General features: G+C 40.9%; 1 protein-coding gene across 4 annotated transcripts in view; it reads right to left on the bottom strand.

Moving 5' to 3' along the window:
- Positions 1 to 20,688, bottom strand: part of kif9 (kinesin family member 9) — a 65,174-nt gene that overhangs the window by 8,270 nt on the left and 36,216 nt on the right. For 3 of the 4 annotated variants that reach the window (XM_010782674.1, XM_010782673.1, XM_010782676.1), the window contains exons 5-16: positions 7,279 to 7,362; positions 7,063 to 7,155; positions 6,677 to 6,824; positions 6,504 to 6,568; positions 6,341 to 6,418; positions 6,119 to 6,187; positions 5,792 to 5,896; positions 5,645 to 5,700; positions 5,430 to 5,520; positions 5,163 to 5,284; positions 4,817 to 4,996; positions 4,514 to 4,722 (exon numbers count right to left, since the gene is read on the bottom strand). In XM_010782674.1, coding sequence (XP_010780976.1) covers positions 4,514 to 4,722; positions 4,817 to 4,996; positions 5,163 to 5,284; positions 5,430 to 5,520; positions 5,645 to 5,700; positions 5,792 to 5,896; positions 6,119 to 6,187; positions 6,341 to 6,418; positions 6,504 to 6,568; positions 6,677 to 6,824; positions 7,063 to 7,155; positions 7,279 to 7,362 — 1,300 coding nt within the window. The remainder of the gene's footprint in view (positions 1 to 4,513; positions 4,723 to 4,816; positions 4,997 to 5,162; positions 5,285 to 5,429; positions 5,521 to 5,644; positions 5,701 to 5,791; positions 5,897 to 6,118; positions 6,188 to 6,340; positions 6,419 to 6,503; positions 6,569 to 6,676; positions 6,825 to 7,062; positions 7,156 to 7,278; positions 7,363 to 20,688) is intronic. The other variant, XM_010782675.1, reaches the window with a different exon arrangement.

Raw genomic sequence — 20,688 nt, 5'->3', positions numbered from 1 at the left:
GGAAAAATGCACAATTTAAATCTATTCTAGTAGACCTTAACAATGGAATTATGATCAGTAGAAATGGCCATGACATGGGANTATGCTAATTTATAGTGTGCGAAATACCCGTCAATAATCGGGGGGGTCCCCATCTCCCGTTTATTGCGCAATATACCGGTCGAAGATTTCTCAATACGCATTAGGCCTATACAATATGTCATGCAAGCCTGCGTATTGAGAAATCTTCGACCGGTATATTGCGCAATAAACGGGAGATGGGGACCCCCCCGATTATTGACGGGTATTTCGCACACTATAAATTAGCATAGATTATTTCTACAATTAGGTGGATTTCTGTTTGTTCTTCAGCATTTAAATGAAGATGCTGCTCATCTGTGTCTATGCATCCACACAGGTCTAACAAAAGAGTTATGAAACTGATGATGTCTATAATGTGCTTAAAAGATACACTTATGGATGACAGATTGTGGCATGACCACACAGCTAGATATTTCTGAGCATTTTTGCAGCTCAATGGAGTCACAGCTGTTCAGCCAACATGCAGCTACAAGCCTGACTTTAGAAACTGGCAACATCTGTATGTGAAGGATTGTATGGCAGTAAAACTGAGATCAAAGCTGTAAAAAGAAAATTGTTAATATCAATCAAGTTATTATTGAGTACATTTGATGTGTTCTGCTTCGAAAATGTTCTCCTATACGTAGGCTTCAGGAAAATCTACAGACTCATTGCTGTAGAAATATCTGCACTATAGGGGCAAAAGACTGGAATAATCTTCATATTCTAATTAATCAGAAGACTTCAGTTAGCTTCTTCCCAAGTTTAGAAAAGTCTACAGAGGTTAGTGTTGTTTTTACTTTTGATATTGTTGTGATCTGATAACGTGGAGATTTCATGTGATATTGAGTGAAAAACAGCAAAGAAAAGTGAACCAACGTGGCTGCAGGGAACAGCGAGGAATGTAAGAAATGCCTGAGCTCAACATGCAAATACACACTCACACAGAGCTGCTAGATGCTTTACTCCTTTATTATAAGTCTGTGTGCTTGTCTGTAACTGTGTGTTGCATTTAGGCATGTATCTGTGAGAATGTGTGTGTGTGCCTCGAACCCGCCAACCTCGGCTCAGGTACACAGCGAGGTTATTCTAAGCTTGCCCTCTAGCGCCCGCCGCTCCGCTGTCGTATTTTCTTCCTCGCCGCTCTTTGTCTCCGCATGGCGTCCTGAGGTGAAGCCGTCAGTCTCGGGCTCGCTGGAAACCCCCGTTCCCACACTGCTAAAGTTCCACTGATTCAGGGTGTACATTAGCCCAAGTCAGGCAAACTGCCTTGTCTTTCTCAAGTTTCCTCTCCACATTCTTAGGAAGCAGGTGGATGCTGTGCGATCATTTGTCGAAAGTTTATGATTTGATAAAGCTTATCTTTAAGTATTCTTGCACAAAAGTGGAAGGAAAACATCCGTAATCTACCTTTAGGTGTTTCTTTTATTCACTTTGTATGTGTGTATGTATTTTTGCCCTAAATTCACCAACAGTTTATATTGCATAATGCCTGAAATGGAATTTAACAAGACAGAAGAATTTGTAGGTAATCAACTGGGGAGGTTTAATGGTGATATTAAAAGTCATGAAAAATCCACTTTTTCTTGTCTTTTCTACATCAACATGTCCCCCCCCTGTGTAAAGAGATTCTGAACGTTTCAGGAAGAAAGACCCCCTCTCTTTTTGTCCTGACCCATTTATATAAGAACCTGTCTGAAAATGAGCTGATCAGATTTTAGCCACTTTATGATGTCATAACTATTTTCTGGTTTGTGTAACCATTAGCCAATCACCAACCATGGTAACACCCCCCCCCCCACCTTTTCACCTGAATCTCCTCCTAGAGCACCATTGTGTTCTTTTTAACCAAATATCTCTCAGAGGGGCGTGGGGAGTGGCTCCTTATCTTCATCTAAAGTAACAGACAGAGAATCAGCCCTTTTGAAACAGGGCTGAAACAGAGGGGATTATGGGATGCTACAATGATCTGTTTGGTGTTTTAGTGAAACACTTCAGAAACATGTTTTGTATGTATCTGAGACCTATAATATATTGATGAAGAATAGTATAATAGGGGACCTTTAAACTTTGACCCTTAGGACCTGTAGTGTATTCCATCTCTGATCAGCCATCTTGATCTCTGGGCCTATGGCTGAATCTTCTCAGAGCTGCCTCTCTGCAGATGAGCTCTGACGGCCTCTCTTTGGCCGTAGGGAAGCTGGAAGCCCGGACAAGTCCTTTAAGGCACTGCTTTCGTTGTTATTGAACTACTATTTAATTTGGCGGTATTAAGCGAGGTAGCTGCTGCAAACAGCCCACAGAGCTAATATCCAGGGTTTGTCGGAATGCCTGTGCTTGTGATGTAATGTACAATACAATTCTATCAGCTTTAGCTTTAATAAATAGTCAAGGATGTTGTGTCTCTAGGTTATCTTATCAGACTGTCTTACATAACACATGCACGAAGTTCCACACACTGCTGAATCATAAAAAGCCCCAGTTTAGCTGGTGCGGTGGAGGGCCTTAAAAGGCATCATCTGAAGCACTGAGCGAGTCTGGACACAGTCTGACCACCGCTTACAAACGTCAGTCTGACAGCGTCTTAGTGGCGCTTTCAATAGATTTCATTCTCACGTTAGCCTCTGTTACGTGCCACTGAGCACCTTATACAGGAATGAGCGCCTCCAACACTGTGTCCAGTTCTCTTTATACATCCATTGTTTACTCGCATTGCGCATTATGACTTGACAAAATAGTACATCCTGGTACTTTCAGCATACTGCATTTCATATCTATTGGGAAAAAACAAAATATTTTCAGCCACACTAATTTGTATTGTATAGTATGTGTGCCGTAAACTCTGACATTTTAAAATGTGTGTCTTAATGCAATTAAGCTTATTCAGTCTGTGAACATAGTCCTATCAATTGAATTGAATCATATTACTGCCGTCAGCACATTATGATTGTTTTGTTGGTGAAATAACTGCAGCCTGTGTTAAGCAAAGAAAATACACCTCAAGCAGTGAAGCTTCCATTGAAGTCATTGCTACCGCCGGCCCGGGACTTTTCTTTCAATGAACACTAGTGTTGATGATTGTAACATATTTTTTATCATATGATAACTGCCACCTCTTATTTCTATACGTACTGTAAACACTTCTTTCATTATCCTCCAATATCATCACATTATTCAAAACTCTCACATCTGATGTGGACACCACTGGAGTTGAATGTGAACTCTCATTTTGAGGTAGTCGTAGACGCTTTACTGGACCGTGTTGCGGGAATAAAATGGATTTCTCACTTGAACAACTTCTCTTTTGACAACCTCTGCGATTACTGAGGACCCTTTTCAGATGGCCTTACTCAAAATAGCCTCACTGATATGTTTTTTTAGATAAAAATGGACAAAGAGTAATTTAAGAATCAAACACTGCCGCTGTCTAAGAATTCTGCTGCGGGGCAGTTTGGCAGATAGGGAAACATTTTGTAATGTTTACAGTAGTAGACATCCATGATACTATGACGTGAACCTCACATGCATCAGATTTGTGTCTGCATTAAACTGCAGTCAAACACATGAATGAAGTCTTTATTAAATCTGTGCCCTGCGGTACAAAATATATCATTGGTTATCTTTATGTCGATCATAAAGAGATGTCAATTCTAGCAATGGAATTTTCTATGAGTAATGCGGCGCTAGTGTCTATGAGGACTCCAGCAGCTATGGGATGATGAGAAACAATGGGCCTTTTTTGCGGGACGCAACAAAAGAAAAATATTTCCTATTATTGTGTGTGTATGCAAGACATGGAGCATTACAGGAAGCGTGGCCTTAAAGGTCACCTATTATGCAAAATCCACTTTTGTCCACCATGTCTTTTCTACATAAACATGTGTCCCCCCTGTGTAAAGAGATTCTGAAAGTTTCAGGGAAAGAGATTCTCTCTCTTTTTGTCCTGATCCATTTATATAAAAACCTGTCTGAAATGAGCTGATCAGATTTTGGCCACTCTATGATGTCATAACAATTTTTTGGCTTGTGTAACCATTAGCCAATCAGCAACCAAGGTAACCCCCCCCCCCCTTATCACCTGAATCTCCTCCTAGAGCACCATTGTGTTATTTTTAANCTCCGTGGATTGGTCCATTTGGGCCAATCCGGTCATTTGTTGTTGATTTGGGTATTCACACGTCACAGAACCCAGGAAGAAAACAATGGAAAATGAGAAATCTCCAACGAGGCATTTTGGGGCAGCATAGACAGGTCTTTTCTGTGTTAGAGTTTTATTCGCTACAGGGTGTACTTTGAGGGGTTTTTGACTCTGCAGACCATTAACATGCATAAAAACCTTCATAACACACAAGGGGACGGGTAATAACCGGAAAAGCACGACATGGGCCCTTTAAGAAAAAAGCCAAAATAAAGTAAATCAAAGGGTCTGTCATGATCCAAACATTTGAAGTACCTTGGCCTCCTCTCGTCTCCCTGTACTGCTGCATGGTGGCCGCGGTGCAGTCGATCTCTCTCTTCACAGCGTTGACCTCGTCAGTTAGCTGCCGATGAAGACTGCGGCGCTCCAGTAGCACGGCCTTGTTCTCCTGAAGGATGCGATTTAGCTTGCTGCCTCTGCCCATTTTAAAATCATCAAAGGCTTCCGCTTTGGTAAGAGTAGAGCTGGGCAGAGACAGCAATGGTATAAAACATCACATTTACTGTGTAGGACTACCAGCGATATCTGAGCCGACCCTTTTATAGCACAAACACATACTCAGGGTGAAAGGGTTCTTTGCCATTTGGTTGTGACTCCTGTGGTTCCTGGCTCTCCGTGTCTGGTTCCTGTAACTCCTGTTCCCTTTCGGGGCTCTGGACAGAATTCAGCTTTGGTTTTGAGGCAGAGTCTGAACGCTTCTTAGAGAGCGGACTCTCCTCTCCTTGTCTCTTGCTTTGGCTGGATAATCACATTGAGTGCGTCATTAGGAAAACTGGTGTGTTTAAATCCAGGCATGCAAACTGATCAGGGTTCAAAGTGACAAATATATGTACTTATTATCTTTGAATACTTTAAGAAGACGATCAGAATCAGTCATCGGAGGAAAAACTAAATGTTCCCTTACCTCGGTTTGTCCTTAGACTTTTTAGTTTTGGCTCTGGTTGAACTCGGGTGCTGGGTGTTTTTGTGTGACACCTCAAAGCTGCCAGCCTCATCTTCCTCAGTGCTACCTCTGGTATCCCACTCCTAAAAGAGTTTACAAAGCCAAATGTATCACAGCACAATTACAGTGAGTTGTTCGCCAAACAGGCTGTCAGTAAAGAAATGAACACCCACAACAACTCTTCATTTCCACGAGCTGGCATGAACAGTGAATCAGAAGTAGATTGACCTTGACAGCAGGTGTATCAGCTCTTTGGTCTTCCTCCCCCAAGTTGTAGGTCTGACGTAATCGAGCATTCACCTTCTTCTCCTGTCCCCTGCTCACAGACATAAAGAAACATGTGGAATGACTTACTATTAACAAAAAAACAGTGTCCCATGTTTTGTCTAAAGAAACCCTACTTGTTTAAGGCTGATGATTTCAAAAGGGTAGATGAGACTTACTGCACAGCCAGCTTGAACTTGGCGAATAATGCTCGGACCTGACTGACACTTATGATCTGTAATTAGATGTCATGCAGAAAGAGATTTAAAGGCTTCAAGTGTAGATTCTAAAATGTTGTATTGTTGTGTTTCTGTACATCTTCTCACACTGATTTCCTTCAGGCTTCCCTCCAGGTACCTCTGAACCTGGCTGTCGATCTCGGCCAGCTGGGCCTGAGACAACGGGTCGTACGGTACGCTGGGCCGGTTCACCTAGTGAAGTGTGAATATTAGTCATTTACCTTCTCATGTGAAGCAACTGAAATGTGTTTGGGACACAAATGCAAAATGCCATTACTATGGTTGCCCCGCTACTGTAGGCTTTTTTAAATGATCTGCTGGCTCATTTTTCAAGTTGCCAATTAGCTAAATAAAAAAACAGGGCAATTGGCAAAGACATTACAAGATTCGTAGTTTCACAATAGCTCTACTCACCAATGTATTACCGAAGGACAGTTCCTCTTTCAGCATCTGTACGTCCTTCTTTAGCTTCTTGATCTGAGCCTAATCACAACAGAACGTTTCATGAGATCACTCTGTTTTCTGACGACTGACAGAGAGTATATCAAACATGTAGTAAAATAATACAAATGTACGATTCCTAGCTGAGTTTTCATGTCATATTTTTTTGGTAAGTTTCATTTCCTGTGAACTTACAGCTGGATCCATGTGTTCATTGACAGCAGGATTTGTCCGGATGCACTTCATTCTGCTGGCAAAACGCAGTGTAGAGAGCTGCAAAGGATATGTTTTATCATCCAGAGATTATATGACATCATTTACAGTTTTTTGGTATTATATAATATATTCCACTCCTTACTGTTTCTTCTTTCTGGGACGCCTCACCGTAGATGTTTGCCACAAGCACAGTGTTGCAGTTCCCTCCTGAAAAATACATGTTTTTCAAGTATTAGTACACACACAGAAAAAACCTATAGACCATCAAATATCAGCTAACAGCGTTGTTAGAAGTGAAGGGGCCAGCAGTCTCACCCAATGAGTCCTTGAGGGCATGAGTGAGTTTAGTCTGTCTGAAGGGAACGTGGTCTCTGCGACGGTCGGCCAGGGCCAGGATGGCCTGCTCCAGGAAAGACAACGACTTGTTGATGTACATGGCTTCCTTGAACATCTGACCCTCTGACTGGAAGAGCAGGAAGGTGGCATTAAATGAAGTTAGACCACAGATCATTCTAAAAAGACTACATTTAGCTATTCTTCATAAAAGTGAAATAGACTCGGTGACTCTAAAATCCCAACTCGACATGACTTTATTCAAGTGGTGTAACATGTTAGAACGTGCATATTATGCAAAACCAACTATTTTATGGCTTGTCAACATAAATATGTGAACTGGTAAAGTCAGACAGTCTCAGACTCACCCCAGTCTTTCCCAGCCTCTCTGACCCAGCTAAATCCACCAGGTTCAACTTGGAGGTGACATACTTGGCATCAGACAGAGTCCGTGAGCGAGACTGAGATTGGGAAAGACATTTCCTTCTGCTTAAAAACGTATGCAGGAAAAAGCATATTTAAACAAAAAAACACCACAGAAAACGATAAAGCAAAACATTAAAAAGATATTTCTTTAGGCATACCTCTAAATGCAAAGTGAAGATACAGTGGGACCTGGAGGAGTTCCTGTTCAAGGCATGAGATCCAATAACGCGATTCATCTCACCCTGAACAAAGAGAAAACAGTTTTGTGAAGGGTCAATTATAAAATGTGTTTCTCTATTAAACAAACAAAATATACAGCTCCCACCATCAAACACCCATTCAAACAACTGCATACAAAATAGGATTCAAATAGAATGAAATACTAGTTAATAGTAATACACTTTCAAATGTTTTGCTGTGGTCATGTGTTCAGTGGAAACACTTTCGGCCCGTCCACACGGGGGCGTGCGTTGAAGCTTCAACGCTTCTTCCCATTCACTTTGAATGGGGTGACGTCACGCTTTGCCGAACTGCATTGTGGTTCCGTTGCTTCGCTTTGCTCGCGTTGCTCGCTTCAAAAGTTGAGCCATGTTCAACTTTTGAAGCTTCGACGGAAGCGNTAAACATTTTGTAGGTTGTGTGAAGAAGCTGTCTTCCCTTCAGGTTGTCTGCAGGGAGAGGAAAATAACAGGAATCAGATAGAGGTGTGTGTTTGTGTGTGTGTGTGTGTGTGTGTGTGTGTGTGTGTGTGTGTGTTCAGGACAGAAGCTCTCACCTTCCACACCTGCCGCCATCATAAACATTTTGTAGGTTGTGTGAAGAAGCTGTCTTCCCTTCAGGTTGTCTGCAGGGGAGAGGAAAATAACAGGAATCAGATAGAGGTGTGTGTGTGTGTGTGTGTGTGTGTGTGTGTGTGTGTGTGTGTGTGTGTGTGTGTGTGTGTGTGTGTGTGTGTGTGTGTGTGTGTGAGACAGAGATAAAAAGGATGGAGATATGCAAACAGATGGCAAAGGAGAGCGAGACAGGCCCGATAAAAGAGGCGAGCGGACATCAGTATGCACCCATCTTGAGCTGGTCGTCTCTAGATGAGGCCGTATATATATTTCCCTCACTCTCTCTCTCCCTAAGATTTGAGGAATGTTTAATGCGCTTTTAACCAGACAATTTTATTACCAAAACACTCCTGCGAACACAAGTGGCCCGGGGGAGAAATTTACAGGGGGGAGGACGGGTCATAAACGTTCACACACACTCACAGCTGCCCTGAATAAACACAAGCTTCTCCTCCTGTGGTTTCCTCAAAGGTATGCAAATGGTGGCCATCAAAGGATTTCCCTATAAATTGAAATTCTGTCAACTTAAATATGTTCTCAAAAATGTTCCCATCTTTTATAATCTGCACACGCCTACTGCATTGTGAATATTGTTTTGTTAGGTGTAGAAGTAATGAAAAATAAAGTCCCTTCAGGCTTGTTTTTCTTTTATTTGTACAACACTCTACATTATTATTCTATGTCCTTTGTTTGACTTTAACTTGTGCAAATATATAAAACTCAAGCGTGCGTTTCAGTGAATTCTCAAATAAAGCTGACAGAAGAAACATGCACACGGGGAAGATACAGCCGAGCATTCACAGCCTTCTCCCAATTTGCATGAAATCACACAAAAAGATTTCACCGGGACTCAAGATATATTTGCACATCATTACATGGCACTATTCCTCTGCAGAATAGCAAGCAAAGCAAGAAATACACTTCAGCTAACTGCACACATTTAAAAGGTCCACCTCTATTCTAACCCTCGAATAACATTCTGTAAATTAAATTATGCCAATTTTGTAGCTACATCACCAGAGTCCTTTCACTTTAGGCCTTAGTATATCCATATTAGGACAAAATCTAATTTCCTTGATACCTTCTGTGAGATTCAGCTATTCAGATTGTTTACTATTACTAGCCCTACAATTTAAAGCCTGTATGTGTTTGCACAAATAAAGTTGAGAAGAATTGGATTTAGTTTGTGATTCTCAGCAATTAAAAAATGACATTGAATACTTTGTTACACTAGAATCTCCTTCCAACATCACAATCCTTGTTGCTCTGGATAACAGTGGCAACAGTTTTGATTGGAAATGGATCCACAAAAAAAACATTTTTGAAGCCGTGAGCACATAAACAAATACACTTCCATTGTATGTGGGCGTCTGCAGAGAAGACCCAAAGCCCTTGGTGATAAAACTGTTTGAATGTTGTTCTCAAGTAAGTAGAAAAAGTATTTGAGCCACACAAAACGTCAGGGTTATTGTGCCGCTTCATCAGCACTTTCATTACATTTTGTCATTTTCATTGTCATATACTGGATGCTTTGAATGCTACAAAACCCGATAAACACACGAACACTCTGAAAAGTAAAAATGTCTTTGGTTGAACCACTGGTTTTAATTCATTTTGAGGGAATACAAGTCTCCAAAAAAAGTGTTATTATTTGGGCTGTTATTCACATGAACAAGATATTTGGCTGACAGAACCTGGAGAAAGCAGGAATGAATTTCTCTGAGCAGTAAGTCATTCCTTAGAGCTCTTGTTACTGGAGCTGTGAGCTTCCTGTGATAAACTCGCTTCACTAACCTCATGACTACCGCTAGCTTCTCCATTAAACCGAACACTTTAACACGAAAAAGCAAACCTCACTCTTGCCATCTTCTCTCTCTGTTTCTCACGCTATTCTGACAAGCCCCATGCACTGATAAAAGATAGGCACGTGCTTCCCCTTTACTTATCACAGAGAAACATGAGAACGTACTCCTCTCCCTTTAAGAAACCATGTCGATTTTATAATAGATCTCAAGAAAAGGTATGCTTAATGACTTCTGTGGGCTTTCACAGTACGACTACATTGGCTTCTTTGTGGAAGGAGAGATACAGTAAGTGGAAAAGAGAGTACTTACAGGCGAAGTAGCAGGAGAGGACGAACACCAGGGAGAAGATCACCAGGAACGTGATGTCTGTCTCCAGGATTCCTGTGAATAAGGGGAAGAAAAGGTATAGGAAGAACACATAATTATTGATTCGAAAGAAAGATGGAAATAAACAGAGGTTGGAAAAGGAGGCACATGAGAGGAGAGACAATTATGGACAGAAATATCCAGGTGAAGAAGAGAGGGAAGAAGAAGAGATGAGAAATCCAGAGGCAGGCACGTGATGAGGATATTTAATTAGTTCAGAAACAGAGAGAGAGTTACTGGAGGAAATCAGGGGAGAGGGAGACAGTAGATGGGAGATGTAGGAATAATTCATTTAGAAGCTACTTGGGCCTCCTATTCCATTCATCCATTCCTCTCAGTTCATCTATCATCATTAATTCATCCAGCCATCCCTTCATTATTGTAATTTGTTCAGTTCAGTGTGCTTTATTGGCCGTGCTAAGTGGTGTTGGCTTGTGCCATCAGCGATTCTTTCCACAATCCCTCTCGCCCCATCTAATCACTCCTACCGAACTCATCTGCAGAGAAATGCTGCGTCCAGAAAGACTGGCCATTGGTCAGCTTCATCTCGTACTCCAGCATCAAGCCTTCGCCCTGCGAGAGAGGAGGAGGAGAGGAGAAGAGAGACAGGAGGCAGGTGTGATGAAAAATGCATCAAGGTTTTGTGATCGGTACAAAATGCACATTAAAGCTTTATGCTGTGCTGGACAATTCTGTGGGAATGGAAGAGAGAAGTAACTACTGCTGAGATGTATTTTTAAACAGCGTTTTTAGGAAGCTTTCAGTATGAGACTGAGGATAGGAGAGGACCTTTTTGGTGAGAATAATATGATAGCCCAACTTAGAGGTTATGATTTTTGGGTTTTCCCTTTCTGCAGTGTGTTGTAGGGCTGCTCGATTATGGCAAAAATCATAATCTCGATTATTTTGGTCAATAATTGATATCACGATTATTAAAAACGATTATCCATTTACTTTGAAAACATCCATTTATTGAAAAAAAAAATGTGAACAGTATGTTTTTAACAGTTGATTACCCTGAACTTTAAGTATAATTCAACTGAAAAACCAATACATTTAAAAATAAATAAATAATCGTTTTATTTCGATTATGTTGTTTTCATAATCGTTGCAAGCCAAAATCGTAATTGCGATTAAAATACGATTAATTGAGCAGCCCTAGTGTGTTGTATAGGTGTTTGTGCATGTAGGGTGCAGAAACACCCACACCCTCCCTCCTGAAACGCCTCCATTGAACTCCTTTCTTTACTTCCATAACAAAGTGAAATCAATATGTAACACCTTCTATTCGCTAACGTTTCAACACATTGTACGTGATTGTCAGAGGGGCGGGATATCTAAGCGGTCGACCAATCACAACAGAGCCGGCCAGCTAACCAATCAGAGCAGACTGGGCAGCACAGGCAGTATGAGAAAAATAAAGAGCTCTTTGATCATTAAAGACTGTAAACATGCCACAATAGAGGCGAAAAATATTAACCTGAAAGTTAGCAAAGGTGGGCCCCTTCAACGCTAGCCTTTTACAATTACATTGTATGAACCTTCGTGATATTTGATAAGAACAATCTCAGGAAAGATATCAAGACTGAGATTATATTTCTTTCTGCTGCAGCTCTGTAAATTAGGCTACAGTTCAAAATGTTTATTGCAGATTTCTTAGAAGAAGAACACATTTGTTTTAAGACTAATGCCACTGGAAGCAAAACCAAAACAAAACTTATTCTCTCAAGTCCTCAAAGTAAAAGTTTCAGCCAAAGAAGAACTTGGCAATAAAAGTTTGTAACCCTCCGTTATCATTCGATTGGACTACGCAAATTAGTCAAAGTCGGGACAAAAACGTCCTACAGTGATACTGGAGGATTAAAATGTGTTTTTAATCAGATCCTATCTACAACATTTAACAGAATACGAGAATAACTGATATTCAGTTGGTACCAAAAAGAGCTGAAAATAAACACAAAGCCTTATTAATAATGTTTATGTGATGACTAAGCAAGTAGAAGTTTGTATTGCTCAAGCTCTCAGAAGGATTAAATACGACCACAGCAATGCAGACTTTAAAACGAGGAAAACAACAATATGCCACCAAAGGACAAAAATATAAATTCCAGAGGACGTCTCGTCTCATATCACAATGTCTAAACACCAGCCTGCAACAAATCCGTGAAAGAATGAAAAACATCTTACGCTGTTCGCTTGCTGTTTATCACGAGACACTTCTGCATTTGAAAGATAAATGAATCATAATGTTGCAGCAGTATTTTTGTCGAGTGAAGAGGGAGAAAGTACCACATGTGAAGATAGTTTGATGAGATGTGTTTGAGTTCCCGCCTACCACTGCTTTACCACTAGAACCGCCAACGGGTCAATTTTACCAGCGGCTGTTTTTTGATTGTATGTAACTTTTTTTCAATGAAATATTAAAGTCTCCCAGTCCGTGACTTTTCCTGAAAGTGTGTTATGTAGCACCCTCTGTCGTTAAAAAGGGTCAATATGAAGTCAGATTGAAGAAATCGCCAAAAGAAATGCCATTTATACCTATATCCGCCAGCGGGTAATATTTACCTCATAGAAAATGCAGCATAAACATGACGTGTTGCTATAGCAACGCCTTTTGTCTACTGCGGTTCCTTATAGATAGAGAGATTGATAGATAGATAGATAGATAGATAGATAGATAGATAGATAGATAGATAGATGGATAGATAGATAGATAGATATATAGATCGATAGATAGATAGAGAGAGAGAGAGAGAGAGTTAGAGAGATTTGTACCTAAGCAAAACACAAGTTTAACACCAAGCGTTAAATCAGCACTGTTAGCGATATTTTATACTTCATGCTATCTACACAGACTATATCATATGAAAAGCTGAGAGTCCACAGATTCTATTGGTATACATGTCATCCCTGTGCGATCAGAACTCACTGTTTTACATGATAAATAAAAGAACATTGTACCTTGAAAATCAATAGCGGGTAAATTAACAAATTGGCGGTTTTAGGTATACAGCGACCTCTCGCGGTTCTAGTGTTAATTAAACAACAAAAGCCCACATTTCTTCAAGCCCGTCCCGTTACAAATGGACAAAAAAAAAAATCCAAATCCTTCTTGGGGAGGGATACACTAGTTTAGCTGCTCAGTGTAATTGTGTCAGAAAGTCAGTCGGTCCCTCGTGGCCTTGAGGTGCCTCGAGATCCCTGAGGTGTGTGGAGGAAGTTGGTGTAGGAACAAAAAAAGTTATCTAGGCTGCTCTGAGAAGATGACCCAGATTAACAAGAAGGAAGCATGAATGGATCACATCCAAAGCAAGAGTTTATCTGCTTTAATGGAGAGTTCTCCTTTTTTCTATTATTAACTGTTATTGTGACACACGTATTAATTATTTGTAAGGCTCATTATAATTATATGTCGATCAGATAACACTTTTCTACATTGAGATGTTACAGAAGAGCACAGAAAGAGAATATTTGTGCAGGAAGGAAACATATTGTTAAGGGAATAAACCTACCTGTATGTTAAACCCCTCATGTAATAATAAAAAATAAAAAGTGTAATGGGTAGCAGAGACGAGAACTGTGGGGGGGGCAGAGATTGGGTTGACAATCAGAGCACAGAGAGCTCATTTCACACACACAAGTTCAAAGCCGATGGAGTTTGTGCTTGTTGCGTTGGAGCGAGGGAGAAGAGAGATAGAGAGAGGGGGAGGAGAAAAAAAGAGACTTTGATTTCATTTGGCAGTCTGAGACTCCATCTCACTGCCTCGATCAAAAAGGGCGAGAAGCATGGAGCGTGCACTGCCACAAAATCAATACAGACACAAAGAGCGAGGAGACGGGGATAGATGTGGAGAGGGAGGAAGAAGAAATGAAAACAGGTAAAGAGAAAGAATGAAGAGCACATGCAAAGAGAGAAAAAGCACTTCACACAGCAGAGATTATCTCCCTGTGCACTGACAGGGAGTCACAGGATGATTGTGGGGTTGCTTGTTGGTTTGAGGTTTAAAAAGGCTTCCAATTCTGATATAGTGTACTGATAGATCACACACTGAATACGCTCTCACTCAAACACCTGTGGGGCCTTAACATCTCTCGCTTCACTGCGCTGCTGATAACTGCATTTAAAAAGCACTTCTGGGAGTCCTTTTGAGAGCGTCGATCTTCTCTCTGGAAAAGTGTGTGTGGACAGCCGAACAGAATACTCCAACAGTAGGTGATTGTGGGACATGTTACTCCAAAACCACGGAGCATTGAAAGGGTATACCAGTGTTTACTATTGCACTTCCATAACATTTTGAGACTCGGAAGACGCTTTTAAAGTTAGAATTGTCCCGACCTTTTGTCCCTCGCATGGGTTTTACTGTGTTGTACTTTTCCTATAAAACATCCTAATGACACATTTTAATTCGAGCATCCCTAGCTCTTTCACACATGCACTGCAACCATTAAGTTATCGAGACATAGGGAGCTGTACTGAATAATCTTTCTGACTGGACATTAAAGGGAATTTACCCCTCCAGCTCTCTAGTACAAAGTCTGTGTAATGTCCGATTGAGCCAACGTGTGAGCCGCTTATCGTGCGAATAATTAATGGCGAGTAAGGGAGTGTTGCTAATGTTAAAACCAGAAGAAGAACGGAGCTGTATAACTAGTATGTCAGGGACTACGGATGGAAATGAGCTCAAAGCAAAAATCCGGCATATTTACACTTGAGGCATTATTTGTCTAAAGTGTTCATTAATGTGCATTGTCCCTGTTCAAATAAACGATTAAATCAAAAATGAAATGAGAGACTTCAAGATTAGGGATCTTTTTTGTGTAAAGGTTGACGCCAAAAGACACAATCTTTAGTTGTTTATGACCATGTTATGAACTGACTACAAGACAAGTGGGTAACCTGCGTCATGTCCTGTCTGCTGCACTACCTCGGTGCAACCTCTGACCTAAACCAAACCATCTCCTGTGGTGTGCTACATGTGATTTCAGACAATGAGCGGCTCAGATTCTTCAGATATCGTCCATATGAGAAAAACAGGTCCTGTACAGCAGTTGCCAACTTCTTTCAACGTTCAGATTTCTAGAAGGCAGCCTTTCTTCCCCAGATGCGACAAAGCTCCTCTAAAGCTAAAAAAGACAAGTGTCCCTTTGATGCACCGCTATAAACACCCTCCCCTTCCCTCCATAGGCTTTCCAGTAGATTTTGAAACCTGGCTGCAAGGATTTGATACCATTCTGCTACAAAAGCATTAGTGGTGTCGCAGCATGTTGAGCTACAACGGGCTGGCTCAGGTCGGCGAGCCAATTAATGAAGCTGTTTGATGGGGTCGAGGTTAGGGATCTGTGTTGGGGCCACTCTAATTCTTCAACAACAATTTCAAAGACCTAAAGAAAGAAATGGCCTTCCCCAAACTGTTGTACCACATCAAATGACCCTTCTAAATGACACCCCAGTTCATATTTCCATACCTATTTATACAGAACAGAAGCTAAAGACACTAACTTCTGTTTCACTGGGACTTTAACCAATCAATTAAGAGAAAATAATCATTAGATCAATAATAACTCTAGATGATAATTACAATAATTGTTACTTGCAGCCCTGACAAAGTGTATTAGTCATACTTAAGTATTGCATTTTGTGTTGACACTACAGACAACCTGGTTTGTTCATTTCCTTCAAAAGGAGATATTCCTTCCATAAGACATCAAACACTGTCAAATATTCCTTTCATGGTTTCTTATTTATCACATAAAATAAATCTGTTTCAAGACAGAACTGGGTCCCTATCCGGCACAAAAAAGGAGAGAGAGATAAACAATAAAATGATGGGAAAAACTCAGTAGGTGGGTGTGTTTTCAAACTTTTTGTTCCGAAAAGAGTCACCTGGCAAGTCTAATTTCAGCGCTTCCTCTATCCCCCACAGAGATAATTTAGTTTCATTAGCAGCCGTTCTGTTTGGCATAATAAAGCAGAGGTTGAGTTCAGCAATTCAAAGCTTTCCATTTCTCCACAACAACAGTTTGTGTGGTCGATGGCAAGCGAAGCAGCTTCTGCTTATATTCAATTATTGTTATAATTAGATCCAACTAACGAGTTGTATCACTGGAACTCATCAAAATGGTTTTATGAAAGGCAATAACGGAGAAATAAGTGTCGCTCTGTGAAAATATGTAGATGTTCACTCCTTTACAGATGCAATTAGAGCTGGACTGTACTATATAATGTTCCTGCAAAGACATCTGTAGGCTTTGATTTGCTGTGTTACTCTGCCACTTTACTCGTCTGGGAAACGTTTTGACTGTCGGAAAAACCTCCGCTCTACAATCTGTGATGACCTGATTTTGATTTATAATGAGCGCCTTTTTGTCCCCGATGAAATAATGATACGTTTCAGCCTTGAGTATTCCCGTAATATTTAAAAAGAAAAGTGAAATAGTTTGGAAATGTTCAATAACGATCAACCTCACATTTTGGCCAGACGATTTCACTCGTGGGGATTTAACCCATATGGTTTTAAGGGGCTCATGAGCCTTTATAGATTTAGATCCACTTCAGCACAGTAAAGATGAAAGTAGATGAAAGAAGAGCTGTGTAAGTAGCGGCACATGACAGGGAGGGTGCAAGGAAAAGATTCATGGAATGAGCAAAGAAGAAATGAGACAAGTGAGATTACAAGATGGAGAGGAAAATCAACATTAGAGGCAGACTGACGGAGAGGAGGGGAGGGGAGAGGTAAATGGATATGAAACGTCGTGGTACAGCTTGGTGACAGAGTTGAAAGAGAGCAGGACGCAGCCGGTGATTGTGAGCGACAAAGGTGTGAAAGCGGAAAGGAAGCGAGCGACGAGAGACCAGGGTTGGAAATTGGCTGAGGGGCGCTGCGTGAATATGTCCCCAGGAGAGAAGACGAGCTTTTACAATTTAGTCCGACAGCATTAGGCAGCGTGTCGATCACCCGACGCCGGCGTGACACAAACCCACAGGAAGTATCCGCTCTAATCATATCTCTCTACAAAGATTCCCACTGACTCATGGCCAGGAGCATGACACTGATAGGCAGACCAATACAAAGTGATACACATCCAGCAGAAATCTTACTTATTCACAATTTTTCGTATCCCCTACTCTTTCAAACATGAAAACACACACATTCTTCCTTGGATTTGTCCTTGCCTGAAGCCCCTGGTGTTTTGTAAGAGGATGTATCATCAGTGAGCCGAGGTATCGTTATACAGGCTCATGGTTTCCTCACAGAGCGCCTCAGTCCAGACTCACACTTAGAAACAACACCGCAGCTGCTGAGGCACCACAAGCACAGCAGTGAGTCCCATTATAAAATAACACAATGCTTTAAGTCCCTGAGGCGTGCTAATCAATAGGCTACAGTGGAGCGCTTGTAAGGCATGTTTAGCACAGATTAAGCAGAGAGTTGCATACAAAGAGGAGATCAAATAAAAGATATTGGAGAAAGATAAAGCTCTTGTCCAGGGGTGTGGTTTAATTGTCTTGCATTTGGATTACTTTACTTCAAGAATACAAAATGTGGCCTGATGTAAAATGCTCAAATGCAAAAGCCCAAACTGGGACAGAAATCATGCTCAAGTTAATTTAAAATGTATAGCGAGACAGCACGAAAAAGTAGCAGGAAAACCTCCAAAAGCCTTCGTCAGGGTGGGCTGGGTATATTTTCGCCTGAGCTTTTCCTTTTTTAATATCTGATGCTTCTTCTTGCAACTGGAATCTGTTTTTGCCGGGTTGTTTTCCTTGACTGCAAAAACTTAAAACTATTATTTAAAAAGTTTAAAAAGCTCTTTGGGGACATAAAAAGCTGTTATTATTATTATTTTCATTCACCAGTAGCTCAGTCTGTGGGGACTTGGAGATCTGCTTTTAACGTGTAATTACAGTAATGTGTTTTATATTTTAGGTGTGCTGTCTTTTTAATTTATGAATTCTAACATGTGTCTGTAAAGTGTGTTTAAAAGCGCTCCTTAAAACACAATTTATTATTTATGAATTCTAACATGTGTCTGTAAAGTGTGTTTAAAAGCACTCTTTAAAACACAATTTATTATTATTATTATCTTGGGAATCAGAGGGTCGCCAGTTCAAGTCCCAGACCAAAAATAGAGTTCGGACTGGTATATCGGGAGGTTGCATTTCAACCACTGGGCACTGCCTAGGTGCCTAGGTGCCATGTTCTGAACAGTGAATATGAACTGCTACCATCTAATCGGAGATACAGGGTCCCACGATTCAATAAAGTCAGACTGAAGCACTCCTTCGTGCATCAGTCAATCCTCACAGTAAACACAGAGCTAAATCCCAGATCAAATGCACGCTGAAGGCTCTTGAGCAGCTTTTCTCTCACTGATTGTGCTGTTTGTTGTTTGTGTTTTATGTATTGTGTCTGGATACTTGTCTGTTGATGTTGGACTTGGAGCTGCTTTGACGCAAGTCAAATTTCAGACTTGATCTGACCAATAAAGTATCATCGTATCATTATCGTATGAGCAAGGCAGCAAACACCAACACTGCTTTCCAGACAATGTGTATATAACATCAGCCCACTGCTTCTTATACATGTACGGTTTAAATCTACATTTCCCAGTGTGTGTGTGTGTGTGTGTGTGGTGTTGTGTACAGTTACGTGTGTGTGTGTGTGTGTGTGTGTGTGTGTGTGTGTGTGTGTGGCTTGCATCTGCGGACACCAGATTGCATTTCACAGTCCAGTGAGTGGACAGCGATGGCCATACAGGGTAACCTCTTGCTACATAATGCATAAGTTTTACGGCTCCGTGTGTTTTTTGGATCCAACCACCTGAGTCATTCTCCAACTCCAGGCTCAGTACCAAGAACACTCTTCCACTCTTTATTCCCATTTCAATCGTAACCTAGTTTGGCGTATTTTTAGCAGGAGCTCCCCTGAGTTTTGCTCTCTTGAATAGCAGGGTCTGCGAAAGAGGGCATGCGGCAGATGAATGACACTGCTTCAGATCCGCATTTTGAAGAGTGAGAGCTATAGGCTCTGCGGTTAAATATAGCTTGGATAATTCCCCATCACTATTCCCACTGGGTCATTAATGGGCTGTATTCAAAGACTGTAATCTACTGTCCCTGATTGCGCCATCATTACATCGCCAGCGGACTGTGCAGGGGCCTCTGCAGCATGCACAGTAAGTAATGTATGGAAGTGTTGCACTCCCCAATGTCTAATTAATTCATGAGCTCTCGTTATATGCTATAACGTCATAGCGGCTGAAATATGTTTCTGTCTTAACATGCAGAGACGCAGTGTGATTAATGAGAGTGTAGATCTCTCAGTTTGCTGATTAGTACAACTTTCAATCGGCAAGCCTTAAAGAAGCGGTCATTGATTTAACATGCATTATCTTAGGTACAGCAGCGTGTACTATAAACCTCTTAAAGAGTCTTTTAGTAGGGAGTCGTCTTGTTGTTTGTTAGTTTCATCATTATCATTGTTTTAAAACAATCAATCAAATCAGTGATTTGACCTAAAAAGCCCTTACAGCCCACGTTAGTATGGAGGGTCTACTACGATGAATATTTACGATATCGTTAAAAAAGCTAAAAAAAGAATTGCAGATACTTTGTTGACAGTCTAGTCAGAAATGTTCCCGCTGTGCTTCGATCAAACGCTGCTTTCAAGAAACGTCTGAAGTGATGTGATTCTATTCTGTTATATCCCCAATTAACTGATTTGGTTTTGTCTAGAAAAGTGTTAGAAAATAGTGAAAAATGGCCATGGCAATCTCCCAGAGACAAAGCTGAAGTCTTATTTGTTCTGTCAACTCAATAGTCCAAATGCACATAAGATAAAGTTATGTAATTGACATTCATATAATGGATAGACAAACAATACATCTTCACATTTCAGAAGCTTCAACCGAAGAAATACTTGACAAAAAGACTGAACAAATGAATTATTAAAACTGTTGATAAAGTATTAGCATTGCTGAAAATAACTGACATTTGAAAACTAAATTAAAACCAATAAACCTGTTTACCTTTGCAAATTTTAATAAATGTCCTAATTGAAAAGTAAATGTTATGTCTGTGGATTTTCAACTCACTCAATTCATCCTAGGCTTTGTGGATTTTATATATTTCCATAGATGTTGAATAACAACCATAACCTAAGTAGCCCAAGTGTTGACTACAGAGCAGTGTGTGTGTGTGTGTGTGTGTGTGTGTGTGTGTGTGTGTGTGTGTGTGTGTGTGTGTGTGTGTGTGTGTGTGTGTTACCTCTGCCTCGTAGATGAAGAGGATGACGTAGGTGATTGTGTAGACTGTCATGTAGATGCTCAACTTAACCGACCCACTGTGACTGATCCTCGCCCTGACACACACACACACACAAGAGGGTCAAAGTTCACATACAAGTTAGCGGAAGATAAGAAACGAATGCAGGCACACTCAAAAGGTACAATGACAGAGGGTGTGATGCAGTGACACACACACACACACACACACACACACACACACACACACACACACACACACACACACACACACACACACACACACACACACACACACACA

The sequence above is a fragment of the Notothenia coriiceps genome, unplaced genomic scaffold (assembly GCF_000735185.1).
Source record: "Notothenia coriiceps isolate Sejong01 unplaced genomic scaffold, NC01 NC01_scaffold00024667, whole genome shotgun sequence".
Lineage (NCBI taxonomy): Eukaryota > Metazoa > Chordata > Actinopteri > Perciformes > Nototheniidae > Notothenia > Notothenia coriiceps.
The sequence above is the reverse complement of the archived record's forward strand: the minus strand, read 5'-3'. Positions and strand labels throughout refer to the sequence as shown.